This window comes from Narcine bancroftii, chromosome 7 (genome assembly GCF_036971445.1).
Source record: "Narcine bancroftii isolate sNarBan1 chromosome 7, sNarBan1.hap1, whole genome shotgun sequence".
Lineage (NCBI taxonomy): Eukaryota > Metazoa > Chordata > Chondrichthyes > Torpediniformes > Narcinidae > Narcine > Narcine bancroftii.
Window position 1 is genome coordinate 196657572 of NC_091475.1, and position 24023 is coordinate 196681594.

The window sequence follows — 24023 nt, forward strand, 5'->3', positions numbered from 1 at the left end:
TGTGTGTGCCTCTCTCTCACTCTGAGAGAAAGCCTCTTTGACTCTCTCTGCTTGCAAAACCACATGACTCTCTTAGAACAGCAAGTTCTCCCTCAGACTGTCTGGTTCACCTTGTTAACTCCAGAGATGAGGGGGTTAGCTTATGAGAAGAGATTGAGTCATCTGGGATGGTACTCACTGGAATTTAGAATAATGAGAGGGGATCTTAGAGAAACATAAAATTATGAAAGGCAAAGATAAGATAGAGGTAGGTAAGTTTCTCCCATTGGTGGGGGAGGCTAGGACTAGGGGATATAGTCTCAAGATCCAGGGTAGTAGATTTAGGACAGAGATGAAGAGGAACTGCTTTTCCCATAGGGTGGTAAATCTATGAAATTTGCTGCTCATTAAAGCAGTGGAGGCTACCTCAGTAAATATATTTAAGACAAGGTCGGATTTTTACACTTTACATAGATTTTTGCATAGTATGGGAATTAATGAATATGGGGAAAAGGCAGGTGGCTGGAGATGCAATGAATGGCAGAGCACACTTGATGAGCCAGATGCTCCTATTTCTTAAGTTCTTACACTCCTTTAACTGCATTCAATTGACATTGTGCATGTGCCATTCTCGATTTTCAACTGACCCAGTGTGTTCACTGACCGTGTTGCAACTGTCCAGGAGAAGGGATCCCATTGTTTCACTGGATGTGGAACTGAGGGAAGCAGGAGGAATTCTTCTAATCCACAATTAAAGGAATGCAGAGGTGTGAACTGACCCCTCCCTCCTGTCCAACAACTGCTTCCATCTGCCCTTATACGGGGCTCTTGCACTGGCCGTCAAAAGGCATTGGAGATGGTACAGCTCAATGAAAGAGTTCATGGGGTCAACCTGGAGTCTCCTGGCATCCAGCAGAAAGAATGCTCACTGTTGAGTGTTGCTGAGCCCAGGAATATCAGAGTTAGCTCAACACCATTATAGCGCCAATGATCGGAACCTGGGTTCGAAACCTGCTTGGTCTGTAAGGATTTTGCACATTCTACTGCGTCTACGTGGGTTTCGTCCGGGTGCTCTGGTTTCTTCCCACCGTTCAAAATGAACAAGGGTGGTAGGTCATTTGGGTGTAATTGGTGGCATGCTGTTACAGTGCTGCATGTCTAAATATTTTTTTTTAAATGTATGCCAAGTTGCAAACCAAGGGTTGCACATTTGACACTAGGGCTTGTTCTTTGGTTTCTTTCCAGATGGATACCCGAAGGATGAGATGGTTTACAAATGGCGGAAGCATTCTGTTGAAGCTGCTGACCAGAAGTCCTGGCGACTCTATCAGTTTGATTTCCTGGGCTTAAGGAATACATCAAAAATTATTGAAACCACTACAGGTATTTGGAAATAAGTTTTGTCTTGTTTTATGGAGAATGTTTTAGGGCCAAATTCACCGAGGGCCAAAATTCAAAACCGGGACTAAGTCGAGGGCCGAACTAAATATTGATTGAAAATTTTCAACAACATCTGCATGTTTCCTCTTCTTTCAACATATGGAATGTTAAACTTTAGGATATAACTTTAGGAGGATAATGTTACAGGTCAGGAGTAGGTAGCTCAAGTTCACCCTTTGCTTGACCTGAGGGAAACCTATTTGGTCCCTGTGGAGATGTAGTCAGCATTCACAGGCTGTGTCCATTTTGGCCTCCATCAGGACTCGGCATTTCCTGCTCACTCCTCAGGCTCTAGGCCTCTATTCACCCTCGACCCACCATCCCTCTACCTGACCAGTCCTTTACCCAACCTCGACTCACCCCTCACTCCACTCGCTCTGCCTCTATGTGCACCCCTCTACTGCCTCTCCCCTCAACCTGTTCCTCCCTCTACCCATCTCTCACCCTCTAATCACCCCTCCCCTACTCGCCCTGCCCCTCCCCTTTTACCTATCCACCCCTCCTTCTACTCATCCCTCCCTCTAACTGCCCCTCGCACCACCATAACTTCCCCTGCCCACTACTCCTCACCTACACCCTCTGCCCACCCTGCTTACCCACCCACTCAGGCCCAGCGCGCTGCCGATCAGCCTTTGCGGACAGCCACCATCTCTCTCTTCACGTGCAGGGCCTGGGATCCGTGCGGGTGCAAGCGCTGAAGGCCGTGGCGACCGGGAGAAGTGCGCTCGCGCTGTGGAAGTGCCATCCGGTGCCAGTCGCGTGGGGCTCGCGCTGCCTGGGGGCCGTGCGCAGCCTGCCATGCCCATCGCGCCAACAGCAAATCGCAGGCGCTCGCCCATCCGCCGCACCGCTCGACAGGTGGGAGAAGTGACTGGTTGTGCGGGGAGCCTTCCAACTGGCTTGCCGGCTGATGACATCGACAGACTTCTCGTGTTACAATTTCTCGTGTTACAATGGGGAAGGATGTGTAATGAAGGGGGAGGATGGTGGGGGTGACATGACCAAAAAACAGCATCGGCTCTCGCTGCAGGGCGGGCCACATCTTGCGGGTGGGCCGGAGTTTGACGTGTGCTTTAGAGGCTTATGACCCTCTGATTGGGCAGAATGGTCAATACAAATAGTTGCAATTGAATGCTTTGATTGGTATGTGTTATTGCAGTGTGATTCTGATCAATTAAGTCATTTACTGAAGGAACGGTTCAGGGCTATGATTGGATATACTTGGTGACAGGAATACAAAGACAGACTTGCAAATAGGAAGGACTGCTTGCTGCATGAAAACTAAACCAATGTTATTGGTGCTGAACAGAAGCAACAGCATCATTTGCCCAGTGACAGAGGGCAACCCAGTGGCAGTGCCATATTGTGTATTTAACAGCGCCATCCAGCAATGTGTTGTTTAACCAGTCATTCAGTTGCAGCTTGTTGATTAAAAAATATTGGGTTCAAAGTTGGATCACACCAATTGGATTTCCCAAGCATAAAACAGGAGCACAATGGCCCTGCAAAACCCGATCCATTCTCCCATCGTGTCTGAATGGATGTTGGTGCCGTCTCCCACCTTCGATATTTTTGGAGTAGCCCATGAGGAAAACCTTTCCAACTGTGACAGAGCTCAGAAAGATTTCCTTCTGATCTCAAGCCATGGGTTGGGGAAGTTTATTTATTTACTTCAAACCCGCTGAATGTAAGTATCTGCAAACATGCAACTGAAAGTTATCCACCAGGAAGGGGTTGGGGGGGGGGGGGAGAAACGACATCATGTGATGCCACGAGGAGCAGCATGCAGCCTTAGCACTCCCGTGAGAATAATTTTAAGTGCTTATTAAGAAAAGTTTTTCAAAAAAAATTACTTTGAAGTTAATATAAAGTGTTCAACTGAAGAAAGAAGATGTCACCTAAAAAAAGACGCCTAAATTAACTCCTACTAAAAAGTCTGAAGAGAAGAAGAAGAAAGAAGCTGTTTCGCGTCGAAACAGGCCACTGAAGTTCTCTCTGGATCCGCCGTCGAGGACCCAGGAGAGGGACCTTAATCCGGAGCCTTCTTCGTGGCAACCAGTAAAGATGGTGTCGGAGGAAGAACTAAAACCACGAGAAGTCGGGCACGCGCGGTACAGAAGAAAAAATAGTTGGGAAAAAAAAGCAAGGTCTTTTAAAGGGGAAGTCCGGCGTTTCAACATCTGAACATGAAGGGGATTCATCTCCAGTGGAAGAGGCTTCAGAAGAATATGGAGTAAAGAAGAAACGTCAAGTTCAGAAGAAGAGCAGATAAGAGGCAAGATAAAAGACTTTTAAGAAGGAAATTAATGATTGAGTCAAAATAGATGAACTTCAAATAAAAATTAATTTCCCTTTGGAAAATAAATTTAAATATTCGACTAAGAATTGAAGCAAGTTGAAACAGATTTGACAGCTGAGGCGGATAATGCATTAAAGGTGATAGATAACCTCTCACAAAGAGTCGGTAAGTTGGAAAGTGAGGTTCAAGATGTTCAGGAGGAAGTGGACTATATTGAAGAGAGATCTAATATGTCTGAAGATACGATGACTAGTTTGATCTCGATGAATGAAAAACTGTTGTACCAGGAGACGTTAGGAGGGATATGGGCTGAATGCAGGAAAATGGGAGAAGGCTTTATCGACAAGGCCTGTTTCCATCCTCCTAATGCTTGTAAGGTAAAACATCATGAGATGGGAATGTGTAAGGAGTTACCCTGTACAGGGCTGTAACAAGATGTGAATGCATCCTTGTACTTACAAGATAAGAGAGACATTGATGGATTGAGAGGCAGGAAGCTAGCAGGGAAAGGATAGCAACAGTTTTAGTCATTGGACAAGTAATGATATGATGATGTTCTAAGCACGTATCCAAGGGTATAAAAAATCACCATTTTGCTGATAACGGCAGAATGCATTCTCCGACTAACATGGTTAGTTGCAAGTGTTACAATCCGGTAATAAAGAACAAAGAACCCTGATTTCGACTCAGTCTGGTGTTTGTCTCACTCATTCATGAACAAAGCAGACCTAACATGCTCCAGAGCAAGAAAAATGCAAATGGTGTTGGCAGAAGGTTAAAATAATGACACAAGATCAGTACTTGAAAGCACCATGATCCATGTTGGCTCAGAGGACAGAAACTTGGAGAAGTTTAAATGGGTTCAATGAGCTTTTAAAGCTCATTCTCAGTTTGCCTCAGGTCATAATTGTGTTCTCAAATTCTACCTCCCTCCCCCCCCCTTTGTATTTTGTCATTGAGATGAGCATTTCCAAGCTGATTGACTCCTTGACCTGGGACTAATACTGATGCCCAAAGAGCTGCCCTTGGCTCCAGCTCTCTACCGAGTCAGTACCCTTGATGGGCAGCGTGGTTAGCGTAGTGGTTAACGCAATACTGTTACAGCATCAGAGTCTCGGGTTCGAATCCGACGCTGTTTGTAAGGAGTTGGTATGCTCTCCATGTACCTATGTGGGTTTCCTCCGGGTGATCGGGTTCCCTTCCACTGTTCAAAATGTACTGGTATTGTGGGGCATTTGGGAAGCATGGGCTGAAAGAATCTGATACAGTGCTGTATGTCAAAATTTAAATTTAATAAATCAAGCCAGCATGCAATTGAATGTTGGCATCAGGGTAAAACTGAAGTCAATAGGTGTCAAGGGGAACATTTTCCAATGGATGAATTTAAACATCACAGAAGGGGAAATGGTTGTTCAAGATCAAGGATCATGGCCCCAAAACACCATTGCAGGAACTTCTCAAGGGATTGGCCTTGACCTTCATCTTCTCTGCAACATGGAAGACTTTCCATCAGGTCAGAAGTGGAAATGTTTGTTCATTATTACACAGTGCTCATTTCTATTCACAACCTTTGGCAACAGGAAGCCTGCATGGAAGAGTTGGACAATGTTCAGGCATGAGCTAATGGGTGGTAGGTAATGAGGTAGGGATGGGGACACTGTTGATCAGAAACTCACCTGCCTAAACCACAGTACCATAGCTGCAATAACAGGTTGGAGGCGAGTGCCCGACTGTGAGTGACCACCTCCCACCAGCACGAAGCCCTTGCAGCCTGGAACAGTGCTGTTCCAGCAGGACTAAAGAACAGAAGGGCAACGGTGTGGATGGAGAGCATCTGGTTGTTCGAAACAGGCTCCTTCTACCTGCTTAAAAATTCAGTTGGGTCACAAAAAACTCAAGGAATGGAGATGCTAGAAAGAAAAGCTGGAGGGTTCATCAGGTCACGCAGCACCTCTGGAGGGAAATGGGCAGTTGGAAATGTAACATCAGTTGTTCATGTCTATCCAGCTGCACTTCGTTCACAAGGGTTTAAAAAACATAGAACATTACAGCACATTACAGGTCCTTCAACCCACAATGTTTAGCTGACCTCTGTAAACCTACTCTACAACAATCTAATTTTTCCCAACCTCACAGCCATAACCCTCCATTTTACTTTTAAATGTCCCTATTGCACCGGTCTTCACCACCACCCTCCAGCAATGCATTCCAGACACCCACAACTCTCTGTGTAAAAGAGAAACCTACTTCTGACATCTCCCCTAAACGTTCCTCCACTCACCTTAAACTGATCGAATATCCTTCTATTAAAGTTTCCTCTCATCCTTCATTGCTCCTTTGAAACAAAAGCCTCATTGGCATCAATCTTGCTTCATAAGATGTGTTGTCCAATCCAGGCAACATCCAGGTAAATCAACTCTGCAATCTCTCCCAAGCTTTTGCATCCTTCCTGTAATGAGGTGAACATTATATTCCAAGTGTGCTCCAACCAGAGTTTTATTGAGCTGTGACATTATCTCATATCTTTTGAACTCAATTTCCTGTTTAATGAAGGCCAACACACCATACATCTTCTAAACCACTCTAGCAGCTTGTGTGGCAACTTTGAGGATTCTATGGATGTGGCACTCTGTTCCTACTTACTGGTAAGAATCTTGGCATTAACTATGTATTCCACCCTTAGTTGGGTTATAGTTAATCTTTTACTTCAATAGCTCTCTCCTGTATTAACGATATTCCTTGATTCTCTTGTGATCTAGAGATCAATGCCATCCAGGAAAAAGCACCTGGCTTGATTAACACTCTATATAGCACTCTAAACATTCAATTCCACTGGCTGAAAAAGGTGCACCAGCCACAAAATTCACTGCCGTTTTCTCATTTTGGTTCTTTCAAGAAGGCCAAGGATAACAGGTGCACCGGAACACTCCCAGCTGTAGGTTCATCCTGACTTGGTAATATATTACCATTTCTTCATACTCACTGGGACTAAATTCTAGATCTCCATACCCAGCAACACTGTGAGAGTATCTTCAAGAAGGCAACTCACCACTGTGAGCAATTAAGATGGACAACTAACGCTAACCTTACCAACAATGTGTAGACTCTGAAAACCAAGTTATAAGAAACTGCACATCGATAAATAGATAGTTAAGTGATGGTTTTCAAAGGACAAATATTGGGCCACGATTATTGGAGGAACTGATAGGGAGATAAAATAGATTCAGTTATAGTTTGAATAACCTGATCATGAGTGAGGTCATTATCTCCTGATTGAACAAGGAGAGGTTGATGGGATGAGCAGATCAGGCAGTATCCACGGAGAGAAATGGTCAGTCAATATTTTGAGTTGGGAACTTCATCAAAATCCCTATTATGGATACTAATTTACATTTACCTTTGAGAAACAATTGTAGATTTATGAAGCCCTGGTGGGTAAGAAAATCACAGCCATTCGAAGAGAACTTGGTGTTTGTTCATAAAATGTTTCGGGATCTTTCATAAGCAGATGGCACCTAAATTTCCATCCAAAAAAACCACCTCATAAGGAATGTATAATTCCTTCAGGAGGGATTTGAAATGTCAACTTTCTGCAGGCGCTCCTGTCTTACTGTGAGTGCGAAAGCTCCTTTGGAGTCAGAGATATAATGACACACCAGACAATGTGCAATAAACAATTTGCAATAGGGAATTCAAGGCCAGAAATGCTGATTGGTGTAAAGGTCAGACCACAGATCTGTGCAAGATCAACGGTTTTTTGAACCCTTTACTCAGATATAATCAAGGACTGAGATAAAGTCTTGCCTATGGCAAAAAAGCCAAATGAATCATAGACATAACATTGAGGTTTCTTAAAGAAGCGGCAGGAAGAAATATGATCGACCTGATGAAGCAGTAGAAGCCGCCTCATCGAACGTATTTTGGACATAGTTGGAGAGAATTTTGAATAATAGGGGAAAAGATTTGGGGGAACGAGTGGGTAAGTGGAGCTGAGTTCATGGCCAGATGAGCCATGATCTCAGTGAATGGCGGAGCAGGTGAGGCAGGTCAGATGGCCTACTCCTGCTCCTTGTGTTCCAATGTTGAAACTACACTCTACTTGGGTTTTCTGGAATTGAGCAAAATGACTGAGGGATTGGCACACACACAACAGCATTGCTTGGTCCAGGAATGCTTGGATGAGAAACCTGAAGACTTTACATGTTGGCCGAGCAATGCTTATGTTGGGCTTGTCATTGTTGCTCTGGTCTGCATCTTTCCTGCAAGAACAACTATGTGCCTTTGGAAGTCAAAGATACTGGCTGCATTAAGTAAGATTCTGATAGTTTACCATCCAACTATTCAGAAAGCATTACCTGGTGAGTCATGTGATGTATGCCAGACCCAGGATCCCCTTCAACTCACTTGGGTTCCCATGCTCCTTCCCACTTAATTTGGCTCCAGTTCCCACACTTTCTTTAAACTCACTGGGTTCCCAGTTCCAACACTCCCTTTCAACTTGCTCAGGCCCAGTTCCTCTGCTCCTTCACAGCCTCCTTCGATCATTGGACAATTTATTTTCATACTGCATAACTATGTAATAAAGTGAATTAAAAATGTCAAGGTAGTAATAGAAATAACGTTCCACTCTCAGTACAAACCACTGATTTGCATCAACCAAAATCCCAAGCCTGCCAGAGTTTTACAACATTACAGTAGCAAATTTTGTCATTAATGGGTTTTCCCCAGAAGCTCCGATTTCCTTCCACTTTTCGAAATGTATCAGGGATGTAGGTTAATTGGGTATAAATTGGGCAGCAAGGACTAATAGGCCAAAATGAGTCTGTGCTGAATGTCAAAACCAATTAACTAATAAGTTACAAAAACTCCAAAAGTTTAAGATCCCAAAACTCCAATTTTCAATCCGAAAAGACGAGCCAACAAATGTTACGAAACCAGAGGACCCCAAAACCCAGCAGCAATAGAAATTCACCAAGACAAACGTTTACTTAAACAAACATTGTTTTTAACCATATAACCACTTACAGCACAGAACAGGCCAGCTCGGCCCTACTAGTCCATGCCGTAACAAATCCCCACCCTCCTACTCCCACTGACCAGCGCCCGGTCCATACCCCTCCAGTCCTCTCCTATCCATGTAACTATCTAGTCTTTCCTTAAATGTAACCAATGATCCCACCTCAACCACATCTGTCGGAAGCTCATTCCACATCCCCACCACCCTTTGCGTAAAGAAATTTCCCCTCATGTTCCCCTTATAATTTTCCCCCTTCAATCTTAAACCATGCCCTCTAGTTTGAATCTCCCCGACTCTTAATTGAAAAAGCCTATCCATATTTACTCTGTCTGTCCTTTTTAAAATCTTAAACACCTCTATCAAGTCCCCTCTCAATCTTCTACGCTCCAGAGAAAAAAGCTCCAGTCTGCACAACCGTTCCCTGTAACTCAAATCTTGAAATCCTGTCAACATTCTCGTGAACCTTCTCTGCACTCTCTCTATTTTTAATTATCTTTAAATTTGAAAACAGAATCACATTTTAACTTATCACTATTAACTTAACCTAACAACCCCATTCTAATTCTAAGTGCACATGTATGTAATGTGTGTGTGTGTAAGTTCAGAAAAGTTCTTTGATTCACAGTCCAAGCTCACTTCTCATTCCTCCAAGTTCACTGGTTGCAGGCAATTCTTATACTGTGCACAGAAGTTAACATTTATGAATTTCACCAGGTTTTGGTGCTTGAAAGGTAAATGGTTACCACTCAGGAAGGTTTTTGTCAGTTTTCAGAGAGAGATTTGTTGCTCGTTGGACACCCATAACTGATTCCTTCAGATCAGCCACTTCAGTGTCTTGCCCAAGAAACTTGACCCATCAGTATTTTCCAGAAGATAACCTCTTTCTTTCAGGTCACCACAGAGTTCCTTTTTGTTTCCCTTATTTCAAGTGAAACATTATGCAACCAGTCATCTCATTTTGTATGGACCACAAGGGCTTTGGCCAGGCTGAACTAAGAACTCACAACCCTTCTTCCAAATGGGGTTTTTCCACAAGCTTGTCAGCTTGTCCTGTTCCAGTCCCAGCTGCTGCTGAACTGTAGAACTGAATTCTCTCTCTCTCTCTCTCTCTCTCTCTCTCTCTCTCTCTCTCTCTCTCTCACTCTCTCTCTCTCTCTCTCTCTCTCTCTCTCTCTCTCTCTCTCTCTCTCAATCTCTTTCTCTTTCTCTCTCTCAGAAAAAACTACATGACCGCACTCATTGCCGCACAGATTGCGGCTCTGTTGTTCATCTGTTGTTTTCCAAAATAATAATCCATTACTCCACAGCCTGTCCAATTAACACATTCTTGTGACGTCCTTATAGGCATTCTTCAAAGTTTTTGCAAAGGCACCCGGAGCCTGAACTGTCTGGCTTGAGCAGAGCTCTCACATTTTAAACGAGATCTGTTTTGAAGTGTTTGTATGTGATCTACACTGAAAAACGTGCCTCATTTTCTCTTCTTTGAAACATATCTATGTGCAATATAAAATATAGCATAATCTGTCACAATATTAAAAATTACTTAACTAATTCCCTTAACTTTACTGCATCCTCTCCAGATTCTCAGATTTCTTTTTTTTACTTCAGAGACACGGCAAGGTAACAGGCCTTTCAGGCCCATGAGCTCACACTGCCCAATTTCGCCCATGTGACCAAGCAACCTACTAAACCCGTACATCTTTGGAGCGTGGAAGGAAACTGGAGCACCCAGAGGAAACCCAGGCGGACACGGGAAGAACGTGCAAACTCCATACAGACAGCGGCAGATTGGAACCCGGGTCACTGGCACTCTAATAGTGTGGCACTAACCAGTACACTAACTGTGCCACCCTAACTGCATGACCTGAGCACACCACATGTGAAAGGGAGCTCAAAGCAAAAAGCCCTTAAGATCTTGAAGGCAAACAAGCTACCAGCGAAACAAGCTGACACTTGAATTTTTGCGGCATTGCAGCACAGTTAACGTAGAGGTTAGTGCCATACTATTACCATGCCAGCGACCTGGGTTCAATTCCAGTCCTGTTTGTACTGGGTCTGGGTGTTCTCCGTGCTACGTGTGTGGGTTTTCCATAGGTGCTTCGGTTTCCTCCCAACTTTCAAAAAAAGGACAGGGTTGTAGGTTAATCAGGTTTCAGTTGGCTTCTACCATGTTGTAAAGAAAGACATTTTTTTTTTAAACCCTTAGAAGTAGCTTGTGGGAAAGAAGCTTTTAACATCAACTGAGATGTTGTAAAAGCCTGCTGCTGAGAAATTTATGCCTGGTTAATTGGAGCTTTAATGGAACCAAATTGAAGTAGCAGGACACAACTATAAAGAATATTTTGTGCCATCAACCAGGCATCCTTGTGTTTCAGCCATATGCCAAGGACATATGGATTAAATGGCCTCCTCCTGTGTGTAAATGGCAACGATTTCAGCATTTATATTTAACTGCCGTGTGTGATAGTACAGATTCTATCACCAATGTGTATATTGTAGTATAGGATGGCTATGATTGGCTGAGAGCATAGCCACGCCTACTGGCAGGTCTTAAAGGGTTACTCCAAGCCAGACCCAGATCCTTCTGGACTGGTCGACCTACATGTGATAAGCTCCAGTCTTCTGGTTAATAAAAGCCTTGGTTTGGATCAACAAGCCTTTGATTCTTTCGACGTGCACTACAATTTTATTAACTATAAAGTTTTCAAGGGATGGAGCGTATGCTGTGACCGGAATGCCTCAACACCAACCCGCAGTCGGCTACATCTCAGAACGACTTTAAGCACTGGGTGAGGTGTTTCGAACCTTATCTACAACTCTCTGACCCTGCCGTGGAGGAGGACAGCCATCGACTACTAGTATTGATGTCTATGGTGACCCCGAGAGTGTATGAGAGCATCCAGGACGCAGGCACTTATGCCGCAGCCATGAAGGTGCTGAAAGAACTCTACAAGTGACCGGAAAACAGGGTTTACGCCCGGTACAAACTAGTGACCAAGAGGCAACTGCCCGGTGAGTCCTGTAGAGCTTATCTCCAAGCATTAAGGGTACTAGGCAGAGCCTGTGCCTGTACAGAGAGAAATGCTGCTGAGACCACCGACGATCTCATTCGGGATGCTTATGTCGCCGGGGTCAAATTGAATAAGGTGAGGCAACACCTGCTAGAGCACAAGGGAGAAAATCTAGAGGATGCGACCCGGATCACAGAGACAATGGAGGCTGCGGTCTTAAGTTTGGATGCTTACTCTCAGGGCAGGACCCCATGCTATGAAGTGAGTAGGATGCCCTCCCTCAACCCTACTATCCCATGGCCCTCCAATGGCCTGTCGGCCACCACTACACTACTTAATGCGACCCCAAAGAGCTACTTCTGCAGGAGGGACAAGCACAGCAGGTCCCAGTGTCCGGCGAGGTGAGCCAGGTGACAGAAGTGCCTTAAAAATGGCCACTTTGCTGTAGACTGTCGCTCCAAAATGGCCACTGTCAAACACAGTGCCCCTCGTGAGACCCAACCGTCACCCTCCCATTCAAACATCTCTTCTCCAGAGCTCTCGTCCAATGAGAGTGAGGGGCCCATCGCCCGGCAGCACCTGACGTCATGGGGCAGGCGCCGAGCACAGAAGGTACACTCCACCCTCACCACAATGATGTTTGCCTGCTTGGACCTCCCACACAGAACAATAACCACCCCGGCCCTGACTTCAATGACCACTGCCGCCAACCTGAGAACTGCTGCCGCCTCTACCATTGCCGCCGCTGCTGACCAGGGACCTGCCGCTGCTGTCGCCACCACCAACACTGCCGACCAGGTACCCACCGCCAATGCCACTGCTATTGCCACCACCAATGCTGCTGGCCCGGTACCCACAGCCGCTACCAACCCGGTACCCACTGCCACTAACGCCAATGACTGCCCGACTGACCGCCCCAACTCTGACTGCAAGCAGCAACCCCTAGCACTTACCATTGGCAGACCGACACCCCCAGCAGGCTGGAAGCAGCAGCCCCAGCTACCCGATACTGACAGCTCCAGGCCAACTGCTTCTGTGACATCACCACGCACACATAGTACATTTCAGGCCCGACGCTGCGTGATATCATCACGCAAGACTTCACTGTTTCCAGCGCAGGTGGCTGCATCAGTGACCCTGGACCAGGACTGCCCCCATCCCCTCACAAAGGCAATGGAACTTATTAAAGTGCATGGACACCATACTAATTGCTTATTTGACTCGGGGTCAACCGAGAGTTTTATCCGTCCAGACCTGGCCCACCGTTGCGGACTGGTCATTCTCCTCACTGACCAGAAGATTTCATTGGCGACCAGATCACACTCGACTGGGGTAAAGGGGTATTGCGTGGTGACCCTGAATGTCCAGGGCATCACATTTACAGATTTTAAACTGTTAGTCCTCCCCCCAACTGTGCGCACCCATATTGCTGGGACTGGATTTTCAGTGCCAATTCCAAACTGTTTCCCTGCACTACACCCCACACCCCACACCCCACTCTTTGTCTGTAACTACTCCATCTCGGAGGCCTCCTACCAGAGATAGCCCACAACACCAGCCCCCGCGCCCCAGCACCCCACTTGTAGCCTCTCCACCTTCCAGGTCGCTCCTCCAGCACTCTTCGCAAACCTCACCGATGTCTGGAAACAAGTGGCCACCAAAAGCCGGCAGTATAGTTACAAGGACCAGAAATTCATCACAAGCGAGGTGTGAAGACTGCTGGAGGAGGGCATTATCGAACCCAATTCAAGTCCCTGGAGGGCCCAGGTGGTGGTGGTTAAAAACGGGGAGAAGCTGCAGATGGTGGTTGGCTACAGCCCTCCCACGGATCACAGATGTGGTGAATCAGATCGCCCAATACCATGTGTTCTCCACCATCGACTTACGCTCGGCCTATCACCAACTCCCGATCCGCCAAGAAGACCGACTTTTTACGGCCTTCAAAGCGAATAGGTGGCTGTATCAATTCTTCAGGGTACCCTTTGGGGGTCACAAATGGTGTCACGGTTTTCCAGCGGGAAATGGAGCAGATGGTAGAACAGAACAGGCTAACAGCTGCTTTCCTGTATCTGGATAACATCACCATCTGCTACCATGACACGCAGGATTATAATGCCAACCTCGAGATATTTTCTCAGACTGTGATTTGGCTGAACTTAACCTACAAATTCGACAAGTGTGTTTTCCAGACCACATGCCTTGCAATTCTAGGTTGCGTGGTGGAGAACAGGATGGTAATGCTGGACCCTGACTACATGCGTCCCCTCATGGACTTTCCACCCCCCCACACCCAAAAGGCACTCAATGTTTCTTTTTGTTCTACGCCCAATGGGTTCCACACTATACCGACAAGGCACGGCCACTTATCAAGACCACCTCCTTCCCCCTGTCAACCGAAGCCAGAGCGACCTTCGATCGCATCAAATCGGACATCGCCGCTACATTGCTGCATGGTGTCAACAAGTCCATTCTGTTCCAAGTAGAGAGTGATGCATCCGATTTGCACTGGCGGCCACTTTGAACCACGCTGGCCGGCCGGTAGCCTTCTTCTCCAGGACCCTCCAGGGCCCTGAGAGCCGACTCTCCTCTGTCGAGAAGGAGGCCCAGGCCATAGTCGAAGCAGTACGTCGTTGGAGGCACTACCTCACTGGCAGGCGGTTTACACTGCTGACCAACCAATGTGTGGTCTCCTTCATGTTTAGCAGCACCCAGTGAGGTAAGATCAAGAACGAAAAGATCACTAGGTGGAGAATCGAGCTCTCAACCTTCAATCACGACATACTGTACCAGCCTCGTAAGCTCAATGACCCACCAGACACGCTCTCCAGGGGGACTTGCGCCAACATACAACTGGACAGGCTGCAGAGACTCCACGAGGAGCTTTGTCATCTGGGGGTCACTAGGTTTGCGCACTTCGTTAAGGCTCACAACCTGCCCAAGCATGCCTCGGTGTGCGCTGAGTGCAAGCCCCATTTCTGTCTGGAGAACACCTATGTCATCAAAGCCACCCAGCTATTTGAAAGTCTAAGCGTGGACTTCAAGGGACCCCTACCGTCGACCAACCGTAACACCTACATTCTTATCGTGATTTTTTTTTAAAAATTTTTTATTTTTCACACCGTAAATCACATTAGCCATGATATACACTTTTTCTTTTTCACGCATATACAGTGACTTTTTCTCCCCCCCCCCCCCCCTCCTCCCAAGCCACCCCCCCACCCCCACCTCTCATCCATTTTAGGTATACAATCTCGGTTGCATTAAACCAGTCAGACAATGTTGTCATTCAACAAAAATACACCAGAAATTCTACTGAGTCCATTCTTTTCTTTCCTTCTCCTTCCATCAACTTAGGTAATGTTTGTCCCCGGTAGGTTTTCGCTATTGTATTTAATGTAAGGCTCCCATACTTGTTCGAATATTTCAATATTATTTCTTAAACTATATGTTATTTTTTCTATTGGAATACATTTATTCATTTCTATATACCATTGTTGTATTTTCAAATTATCTTCCAATTTCCAGGTTGACATAATACATTTTTTTGCTACGGCTAGGCCTATCTTAACAAATCTTTCTTGTGCATCCTCCAAATCAATTCCAAATTCTTTGTTTTTTATGTTACTTAGGAGAAAGATCTCTGGATTCTTTGGTATATTGTTTTCTGTTATTTTATTTAATATCTGATTGAGATCATCCCAAAATTTTTCTACTCTCTCACATGTCCAGATTGCATGAATTGTTGTTCCCCTTTCTATTTTACATCGAAAACATCTATCAGATACTGTTGGGTCCCATTTATTTAACTTTTGCGGTGTAATGTATAGTCTGTGTAACCAATTATATTGTATCATACGTAGCCTCGTATTTATTGTATTTCTCATCGTTCCAGAACATAATTTCTCCCATGTTTCCTTTTTTATCTTTATATTTAAATCTTGTTCCCATTTTTGTTTAGTTTTACCATTTGTTTCCTCATTCTCCTTTTCTTGCAGTTTAATATACATATTTGTTATAAATCTTTTGATTAACATTGTATCTGTAATCACATATTCAAGGTTACTTCCCTCTGATAAACTCAAATTGCTTCCTAATTTATCCTTCAAGTAGGATCTCAGTTGGTAATATGCCAGCGCTGTATCTCCAGTTATATTGTACTTATCTCTCATTTGTTCAAAGGATAAGAGATTGATGAGTATTCTCACTTCCCGTTCGCTGTGCCCTGCTCGGACATGACTGCCTCCTCAGTCATAGAGGCCTTGCACAGCATCTTCGCCATCTTCGGGTACCCCAGTTACATCCACAGTGTCAGGGGGTCCTCGTTTATGAGCGCGGAGCTGCAGCAGACCTTCTGGAGCGTGGTATTGCTTCGAGCAAGACCACCAGCTATAACCCACGTGGTTATAGGAGGTCGAAAGAGAGAAAACATTTACGCTTTCCCTCCGGTCCAAAGGCCTCCCCACCGCTCGCTGGCAGGACGTGCTCACTAGCGCCCTACACTCCATCCGCTCCCTGCGACCAATGCCACTCCCCATGAATGGATGTTCTCTTTCTGGAAGAAATCTGAATCAGGAACAACCACGCCAGCGTGGCTCACGGTTCCCGGACCTGTCCTCCTGCGATGCCACATCCGGTACTAAAAGAATGACCCTTTGATTGACCGAGTGACTCTGCTCCATGCGAGCCCGCATTATGCATACATTGAGGACCCAGATGGGCGGGAGGACACAATCTCGGGAAGGGACCTAGCCCAAGCTGGATCGGACCCGGCATTGCTCCCAACCCAACCTCCTCCAAATCCTTCTCCCCAAGGTCACGTGTTTGAATAGAGGGATCAGCACCACCCCACCAACTCAGGCCAGCCTGTCGACAACGCCGTTGGGGAATTGAGCGAGGCGGTGGCCGCACCCAACGAGCCCGCCAGTGACATGACTCCAGCGACCCCAATCCCAGCACCACGGCGGTCACGTCGGACGATCAGTTCCCCCCCCCCGACCGTTATAGCCGCTAACCTCCCACCAGTCTTTTATTTTCCCCGCTCCTGTTTTTTTTTACAGTCCTCCATTCACCCCAGGGTCAGTTCTCAAAGAAGGGGTGAATGTGATAGTACAGATTCTATCACCAATTTGTATATGTATATATTGTGGTATAGGATGGTTGCGATTGGCTGAGAGCGTAGCCACGCCTACTGGCAGGTCATAAAGGGTTGCTCCTAGCCATACGCAAGTCATTCTGGACTGGTCGACCTACATGTGATACACTCCACTCTTCTAGTTAATAAAAGCCTTAGTTTGGATCAACAAGCCTTTGATTCTTTCGACGTGCACTATGCCGTGTAAATGGAGGAAAGAATCTCTGCCACCTTCGATTTACTTTGTGAAATTGAATGAATGCACCCAGTGAAAGGATTAAAGAAAAACAAACTATTAAAACTTGTAGACATTAAAAAGAAACCCCCATTGTTAATTGCTGTCAATATATGGAAACCTTTAATAATTATCCAATGGGATGCAAACCAGAAAAGTACTTTAGACACTCAGTGAAGAAAATCATTTGCTTTGCCAAGCGATTTGTTCTCACTCCAATCTGCTCAGATACAGCAACACCAGGCCCAAGACAGCTAAGCATGTTTGTCACAGGATAATGTGCTGTGTCAGATTATATTGACCTGCTTTAGTTTGGCCTCAATAATTCAATCCAGTAGATGGGAAAATCATGATCGAGTTCCAGTACTTAGGGCAGTGGTTCTCAACCCTTTATTTTCCACTCTCACCACTTTTAAGTAATCGCTTACTAACCACAGAGCACCTATGGCATAGGATGTCACTGATTTAGGGTGATTCAAGAGCTGGTGATAGGTAAGAGATAAAATATTTTAATGAGTGCGCGAGTGGAAAGCAAAAGGACTAATCATATTCAAAAGTTCAAATTCAAAAAGTTATGTAATTGTTTTAATTTAGAGATCATATAACCATATAATCATATAACCATTCACAGTACGGAAACAGGCCATATTGGCCCTTCTAGTCTGCACCGATTTACGTGAAGCTCCACTAGTTCCACTCCCTGCCCATAACCCTCCATCCCCCTCACATCAGAATTGACCCTGGCACAACTACCTCTTCCAGAAGATCTTTCCACTCAGCCACTACTCTCTGAGTGAAGAAGCATCCTCTTATATTACTCCTAAAGCTTTGCCCCCTAACCCTTAACTTATGACCCCTTGATCCAATCTCCCCTACCCTCAGGAGAAAGAGCTTATTCACAACTGCTTTATCTATTCCCTTCATAATTTTAAATACCTCCATTAAATCCCCTCTCAACCTTCTATGCTCTAATGAATAAAGTCCCAGTCTACTCAATCTTTCTCCATATTCTAGATACTGCAATCCAGGCAACATTTCTGTAAACCTTCTCTGCACCCTCTCTACCTTATTTATATTCTTCTTAAAATTTGGAGACCAGAACTGCACTCAATACTCCAAATTTGGTCTCACCATAGCCTTAAACAATCTCAACATCAGCTCCCAGCTCCTATATTCAATGCTATGATTTATAAAGGCTAGCATACCAAAAGCCTTCTTCACCACCCTATCTACATAGGAATCCACCTTCAAGGAATGCTGAACCATTATTCCAAGATCCCTCTGTTCCTCAGCATTCCTCAATGCCCTCCCCAACTTCCCAAAATGAAGAACCTCATACTTATCTACATTAAACTCCATCTACCACCTTTCAGCCCACTTTACCAAACAGTCCAAATCCTTCTGCAGTCCACAAAAACCTCCTCACTATCCAAAACTCCCCCTAATTTTATATCATCCACATATTTGCTCATCCAATATGCCACCCCATCATCCAAATCATTAATATAAATGACGAACAACAAAGGACCCACACCGATCCCTGAAGCACACCACTCATCACTGGCCTCCATCCCGACAGACTGTTGTCCACCATGACTCTCTGGTACCTATCTTCCAGCCATCGTTGAACCCATCTGACTATCTCTATATTAATCCCAAGAGACTGAACCTTCCTCACTAACCTTTTACACGGAACCTTATTGAAAGCCTTACTAAAATCCAAATAAACCACCTCAACTGCTCTACCTTCATCAACCTTTCTAGTCACCTCTTCAAAAAATTCAACAAGATTCATCAAACACAACTTTCCCTTCACAAATCCATGTTGGGTATTCCTGATCAATCCCTGCTTTTCCAGATATTTATCCATATTAGCCCTAAGAATACCTTACATTAGTTTCCCCACCACCGAAATCAAACTTATTGGCCGATAATTGTTTGGCCTACACCTTGCGCCCTTTTTAAACAGCAGAACCACGTTTGCAACCTGCCAATCCCGCGGCACCACACCCTCCTCCAGCGACCATTGAAAAATCACTGTCAAAGCTTCCACTATTTCCTCCCTGTCCTCCCTTATGGTCCTAAGAAATATCCCATCAGGACTAGGAGACTTATTTACCTTTATACACCCTAGAAGTTCTAAAAACCCTTTTTACTAATCCCTATCTTTCCCATAACTAACCCTTTTGCCTCACTTATCCCGCACAATTCAATATTTCTTTCCCTCGTGAATACTGACGAGAAGAATTCATTCAATATCTCCCCCATCTCATATGGTTCCTCACACATTCCTCCACTCCACTTTTGCAGTGGATCTATTCTATCCTTAACTCTCCTTTTGCTATTGATATATTTGTAAAAGCCCCTCGGATTTACTTTCACCCTATTTGCTATAGCCCCCTCGTATCTTCTTTTTGCCTTTCTAATTTCCCTCTTAAGATTCTTTCTACAATCTATGTATCCTTCAAGCATCTCATCAATCCTTTGCTTCTTGTATTTAATGGAGGCCTAGGCCTCCCTTTTATCCCGAACCAACTTCCTAATCTCTCTAGAAAATCACAGCTCCCTTGAACATTTGGCTTTGCTTTTTGTCCTGACAGGAACATAAAGATTCTGCACTCTCAAAACCTAACCTTTACTTAATGTTTGAAGGCGCAGAGCCGGGGTATAGGCATCTTCCAGAGGAATAGTCAAAAGTAGTTCCATCTATTAGCTGACGTCCTTTTAAGACAAAGAGTCCACAGGCTGCTTGCTTGCTTGGGGTGTTGCCTGCTTGTAGGGAGTGATATGCTAACAGCACTAGTGTGGCATGGGGTCAAATTGGAGAGGTTGGTTGTGCAGACTTGTCTTTCCTTGCTGTGCTTTTTAGCCAGCCATAGAATGTCTGCCTCTGCCACTACAGTCCTTGAGCCTTCGAATGAACACATGGATAACAAGTGCCTAACAAGATCTGGGATTCGCTCTAAAAAGAGCTGCTTGAAAATCATATTGGGCCTTTCCATTCATCCATTAGTTCTAAAGGGGTGCAGTCTCCCAATCCATCGAAGTGCAGTAGTTTGGCTTCCCTTTCCCTACGGGACATACTATATACCTGCAATAAAAGTGCTTTTAAAGCATCATACTTAACGGTACATTGTGGATCCCACAGGAAGTCACCAACCCTCTTAGTTTCGGCCTGGTCCAGGGCACTGACAAGATGGTAATAACGTTTGGTGTCCAATTCGACTTTGCGAAGGTGAAATTGTGCTTCAGCCTGTTGGAACTACAGTTCAGGCTCAGCTTTCCAGAAAGATGGTAGCTTCACATCAACGGCTGCAGAGTCCATGTTTGTCTAAAAATACCATATAGCACAGTAACAGGCTTTTCCGGACCACGAGCCTGTACCACCCAAATACACTCATATAACCAAAATCTTAAAATTAGAGCTCGAGATAACATCACAAAATACCTCGACACAAAGATGTGGAGTAAATCCCAACTCTTTCTTACCAAAGTGTGAACTGATTTCCATTTCAGTCAAGACAAGAGAGTGTCACAAAAATACTTTTATGAGCATAAGACACAGCTATCAAACATTAGAGACTCCCGTTTGAGGAGGACATAATTTTTGGGGCATAACGGCTCAATAAAATAAAAATCAAGCTTTGCAGCACTTTCTATTCCATGATAGAATGTTTTAGAGAGTCAGTGCTTCAGGAAAAGATAATAATACCTGAACAAACAATAAAATACGAAATCAGAAAGTGATGCTTGGGAAAGTCAACATTGAATTAAATGAATGCATCTGTGCACAAGCCACACTGATGGAGGAGATGCAAACACTTGTATAGGCCATTCCCCTGACATCTGGCAAATAACCTTTTCAACTCCATTTCACAAGCTGCTCTTCACAAATTTTGCTCTTCAGATATTATTAATAAGGGGATTGAGTTCAGGAGTAGAGAGATCATGTGGCAACTCTACAAATCTCTGGTAAGACTGCATTGAGAGTATTGTGTTCAGTTTTGGTCACCTCATTATAGGAAGGATATGGAAGCTATGGAGAGGGTGCAGAGGAGATTTACCAGGATGTTGCCTGGATTGGAAAACATGTTTTATGAAGCAAGGTTAGCAGAGCTGGGACTTTTCTCTTTGGAGTGTAGAAGGATGAGAGGAAACTTGATAATGTCTATAAGATTATGAGAGGCATAGATAGGGTGGACAACTAGCACCTGTTTCCCAGGGCAGCATCAGCAAGCACCAGAGGGTATATGTACAAAGTGAAGGGAGGGAAGTTTAAGGGAGACATCAGGGGTAAGTTTTATACATAGAGAATCATGGGTGCCTAGATTGCTTTGCCGGGGATGCTGGTGGAGGCTGAAACATTTGGGGTATTTAAGAGGTTCTTAGACAGGCACATGGATGAAAGAAAAGATAGAGGCTTAATGGGTAGGGAGGGTTTAGTTTTTTAAAGGAAGGAATATATGGGTCGGCGCAACAGCAAAAACCAAAGGGCCTGCACTGTGCTGTAATGTTCTATATTCTATTTTCTGTTTATATCCTTCTATCTTCACAAGAACCAGAGTCCGTTGATGCTGATGGTCTTTGGGAAACTAAATCACAGATTATGAGAGGATGTCCATCTCAAATGTTGCACAATTGATAAGTGCATCAGGGGCGAGCTTGTAGATCTAGTCAGACCTCTTCATCTCGTCAAATGTCACGCAGCATTTGTGGAAATCAGGTAATGGAATCATCAACTCAATAATCGTCCAGCACAATAAGCCATGGCAAAGCCACGATAAGCAAAGTCCTCTTCTTTGTGATGTACTGTCTTCCACATGAGTGGTCAAACTGAGACCTGTCTGTGTGCTGAGTTGAAAGGAAAAGATCTCCGGCTAGGATTTGCAGAATCTAGGTTTTCTGTTTGGAGTTTTTAAGCAATGTTCAACCATTAACTCAAAGATTAACACGGATTTTCTCTTTGCCCCTTCTCAGGCCGTCTCTCAGGATGAGATGACTTTCATTCTTTCTAGTTCAGCAGGTTCTGAGGTAGCTGATGAAGCTAATGTTGGAACTATGGACCAGGTCAAGGGTAGGGCAGGAGGTGTTTGATGGGTGGATAGGAGGGCATAACTCTTCTTACCATCTCCTCCAACATCTCAAAGCTTGCTGCCAACTCCACATTTGTGGGCCAGATATCAAATAGGGAAAGGTGAATACGGGAGGGAGAGTGACAGTGGCCTAGTGCAAAATTAATCGTCGATGGCATGGTTTAGCACAACAGTAATTACAGCGCCAGTGACTTGGTTTGAGTCCAGCACTGTCCGTAATGAGTTTGTACCTGTGGCTTCATGGGTTTCCTCCCAGTGTAATTGGGTGGTACAGTTTTAAATCGCTAGACTGGCTTCAACTATGCAGCAAATAATTTTTTAAAATCCTTCAAAGATAGTTTCTTCCCCATAGCCATCAGGCTGTTGAATAAACCTCACAATCGTCTTCCCATGTTACCATTGCTGTGTATAAATTGATTTTTTTTTCATTTGTTTGCTGTACACTGTCATGTGCTCTTGACCTTTGTACAGCTGTATGTCATAAGACAATAAGAATTAGTCAAGTCACGTCAAATTTATTGTCACCTCATTGCACAAGTACAGCATGATGAAACAGGGTTCTCCATTTCTCAGTGCTAAAACATACAAACGCACAACACGTATACAGACAGACACTACATAATGGGGACTAGTATTCAATTATAAATAAATATTGTTTCATAAATACGAGTGTCTCGGGTGGTTAGTGTGAGCAGTTCCTTTGGTCGCTCGGCAGCCATGGGAAGAAACTCTGTTGAATGGCGGTGCTGGCTCTGATCCGCCTGTATCTCTTTCCCAACGGCTACAGCTGAAAGATGCTGAGTGCGGGGTGGAAGGGATACACAATGATTCGGTGCATTCACTTCAGAAAACGATCCCACGACATCACGTCTGCAGCTGGCCGGGACGCTCTCCATAGAGCTCGTATAGGAGGTTGACGTAATGGTGGCCAGTAGCATTTCCCGTTTTAGACTTCGCAGTCGCCATTTTGCTTTCCTAACAAATAAGGTGATGTATGACGATGATATGTCACTATTTAAGCGAACTCCAAGGAACATGATGCTTTCCACTTTCTCCCCTACAGAGTTCTTCCTGTGTAGTGGAGGGTGGTCTTTCCTGGTGATTCTGAAATCCACGACCATCTCTTTCACCATTCCATGAGATGTTCAACCTCTTCTCTGTAGTGCGACTCATCGTTATTGCTGATGAGGCCAAACTACTGCTGTATCATCTGCAAACGATGACACTGTCGGAGTTGGATCTGGTGATGCAGTCGTGGGTCAGTAGTGCAGACAGGAGTGGGCTAAGCATATATCACTGAGGTGCTCCAATGCTCAGCCCATTGGTGCTCAGTGTTCTGCTACCAAACTATACAGGCTGTGGTCTATCCATTAGGAACATAGAGGGGTGTGGAGTCCCAACCTCTGGGAAATGATCATATTAAACACCAAGCTGAAGTCAATAAAAATCAGCCTGGCATATGAGGTGTAAGGGGCAGATTTAGGGCATTTGGCCCATTGAATTTGTTCTGCCATTTATTGAAGTCAAGTTTATTGTCATCTGATTGTACAAGTGCAACTTGACGAAACAGTGTTCTCCGGTCCTTGGTGCAAGACATGCAGAGGACCAAATAATAGTACACATACAGACAAATAATAACATACAAGGACAAGTATTTTATCTATAGAAATAATTGAATAAATATTGTTTTGTACAAATGGTTAGTGTGAGTAGTTCATTTGGTCGTTCAACATTCTCACTGCCCGAAGGAAAAAGCTGTTCCTCAACCTGGTGGTGCTGGCTCTGATCCTCCTGCATCTCTTCCATGATGTGTGCAGG

The 24023-nt window shown here is 44.7% G+C and overlaps 1 protein-coding gene across 1 annotated transcript in view; it reads left to right on the forward strand.

Moving 5' to 3' along the window:
* The window catches only part of LOC138739574 (gamma-aminobutyric acid receptor subunit gamma-3-like), a 483253-nt gene that overhangs the window by 420052 nt on the left and 39178 nt on the right, over window positions 1–24023 (forward strand). The window contains exon 6 of the mRNA XM_069891900.1: window positions 1225–1362. Within this exon, the coding sequence (XP_069748001.1) occupies window positions 1225–1362 (138 nt within the window). The remainder of the gene's footprint in view (window positions 1–1224; window positions 1363–24023) is intronic.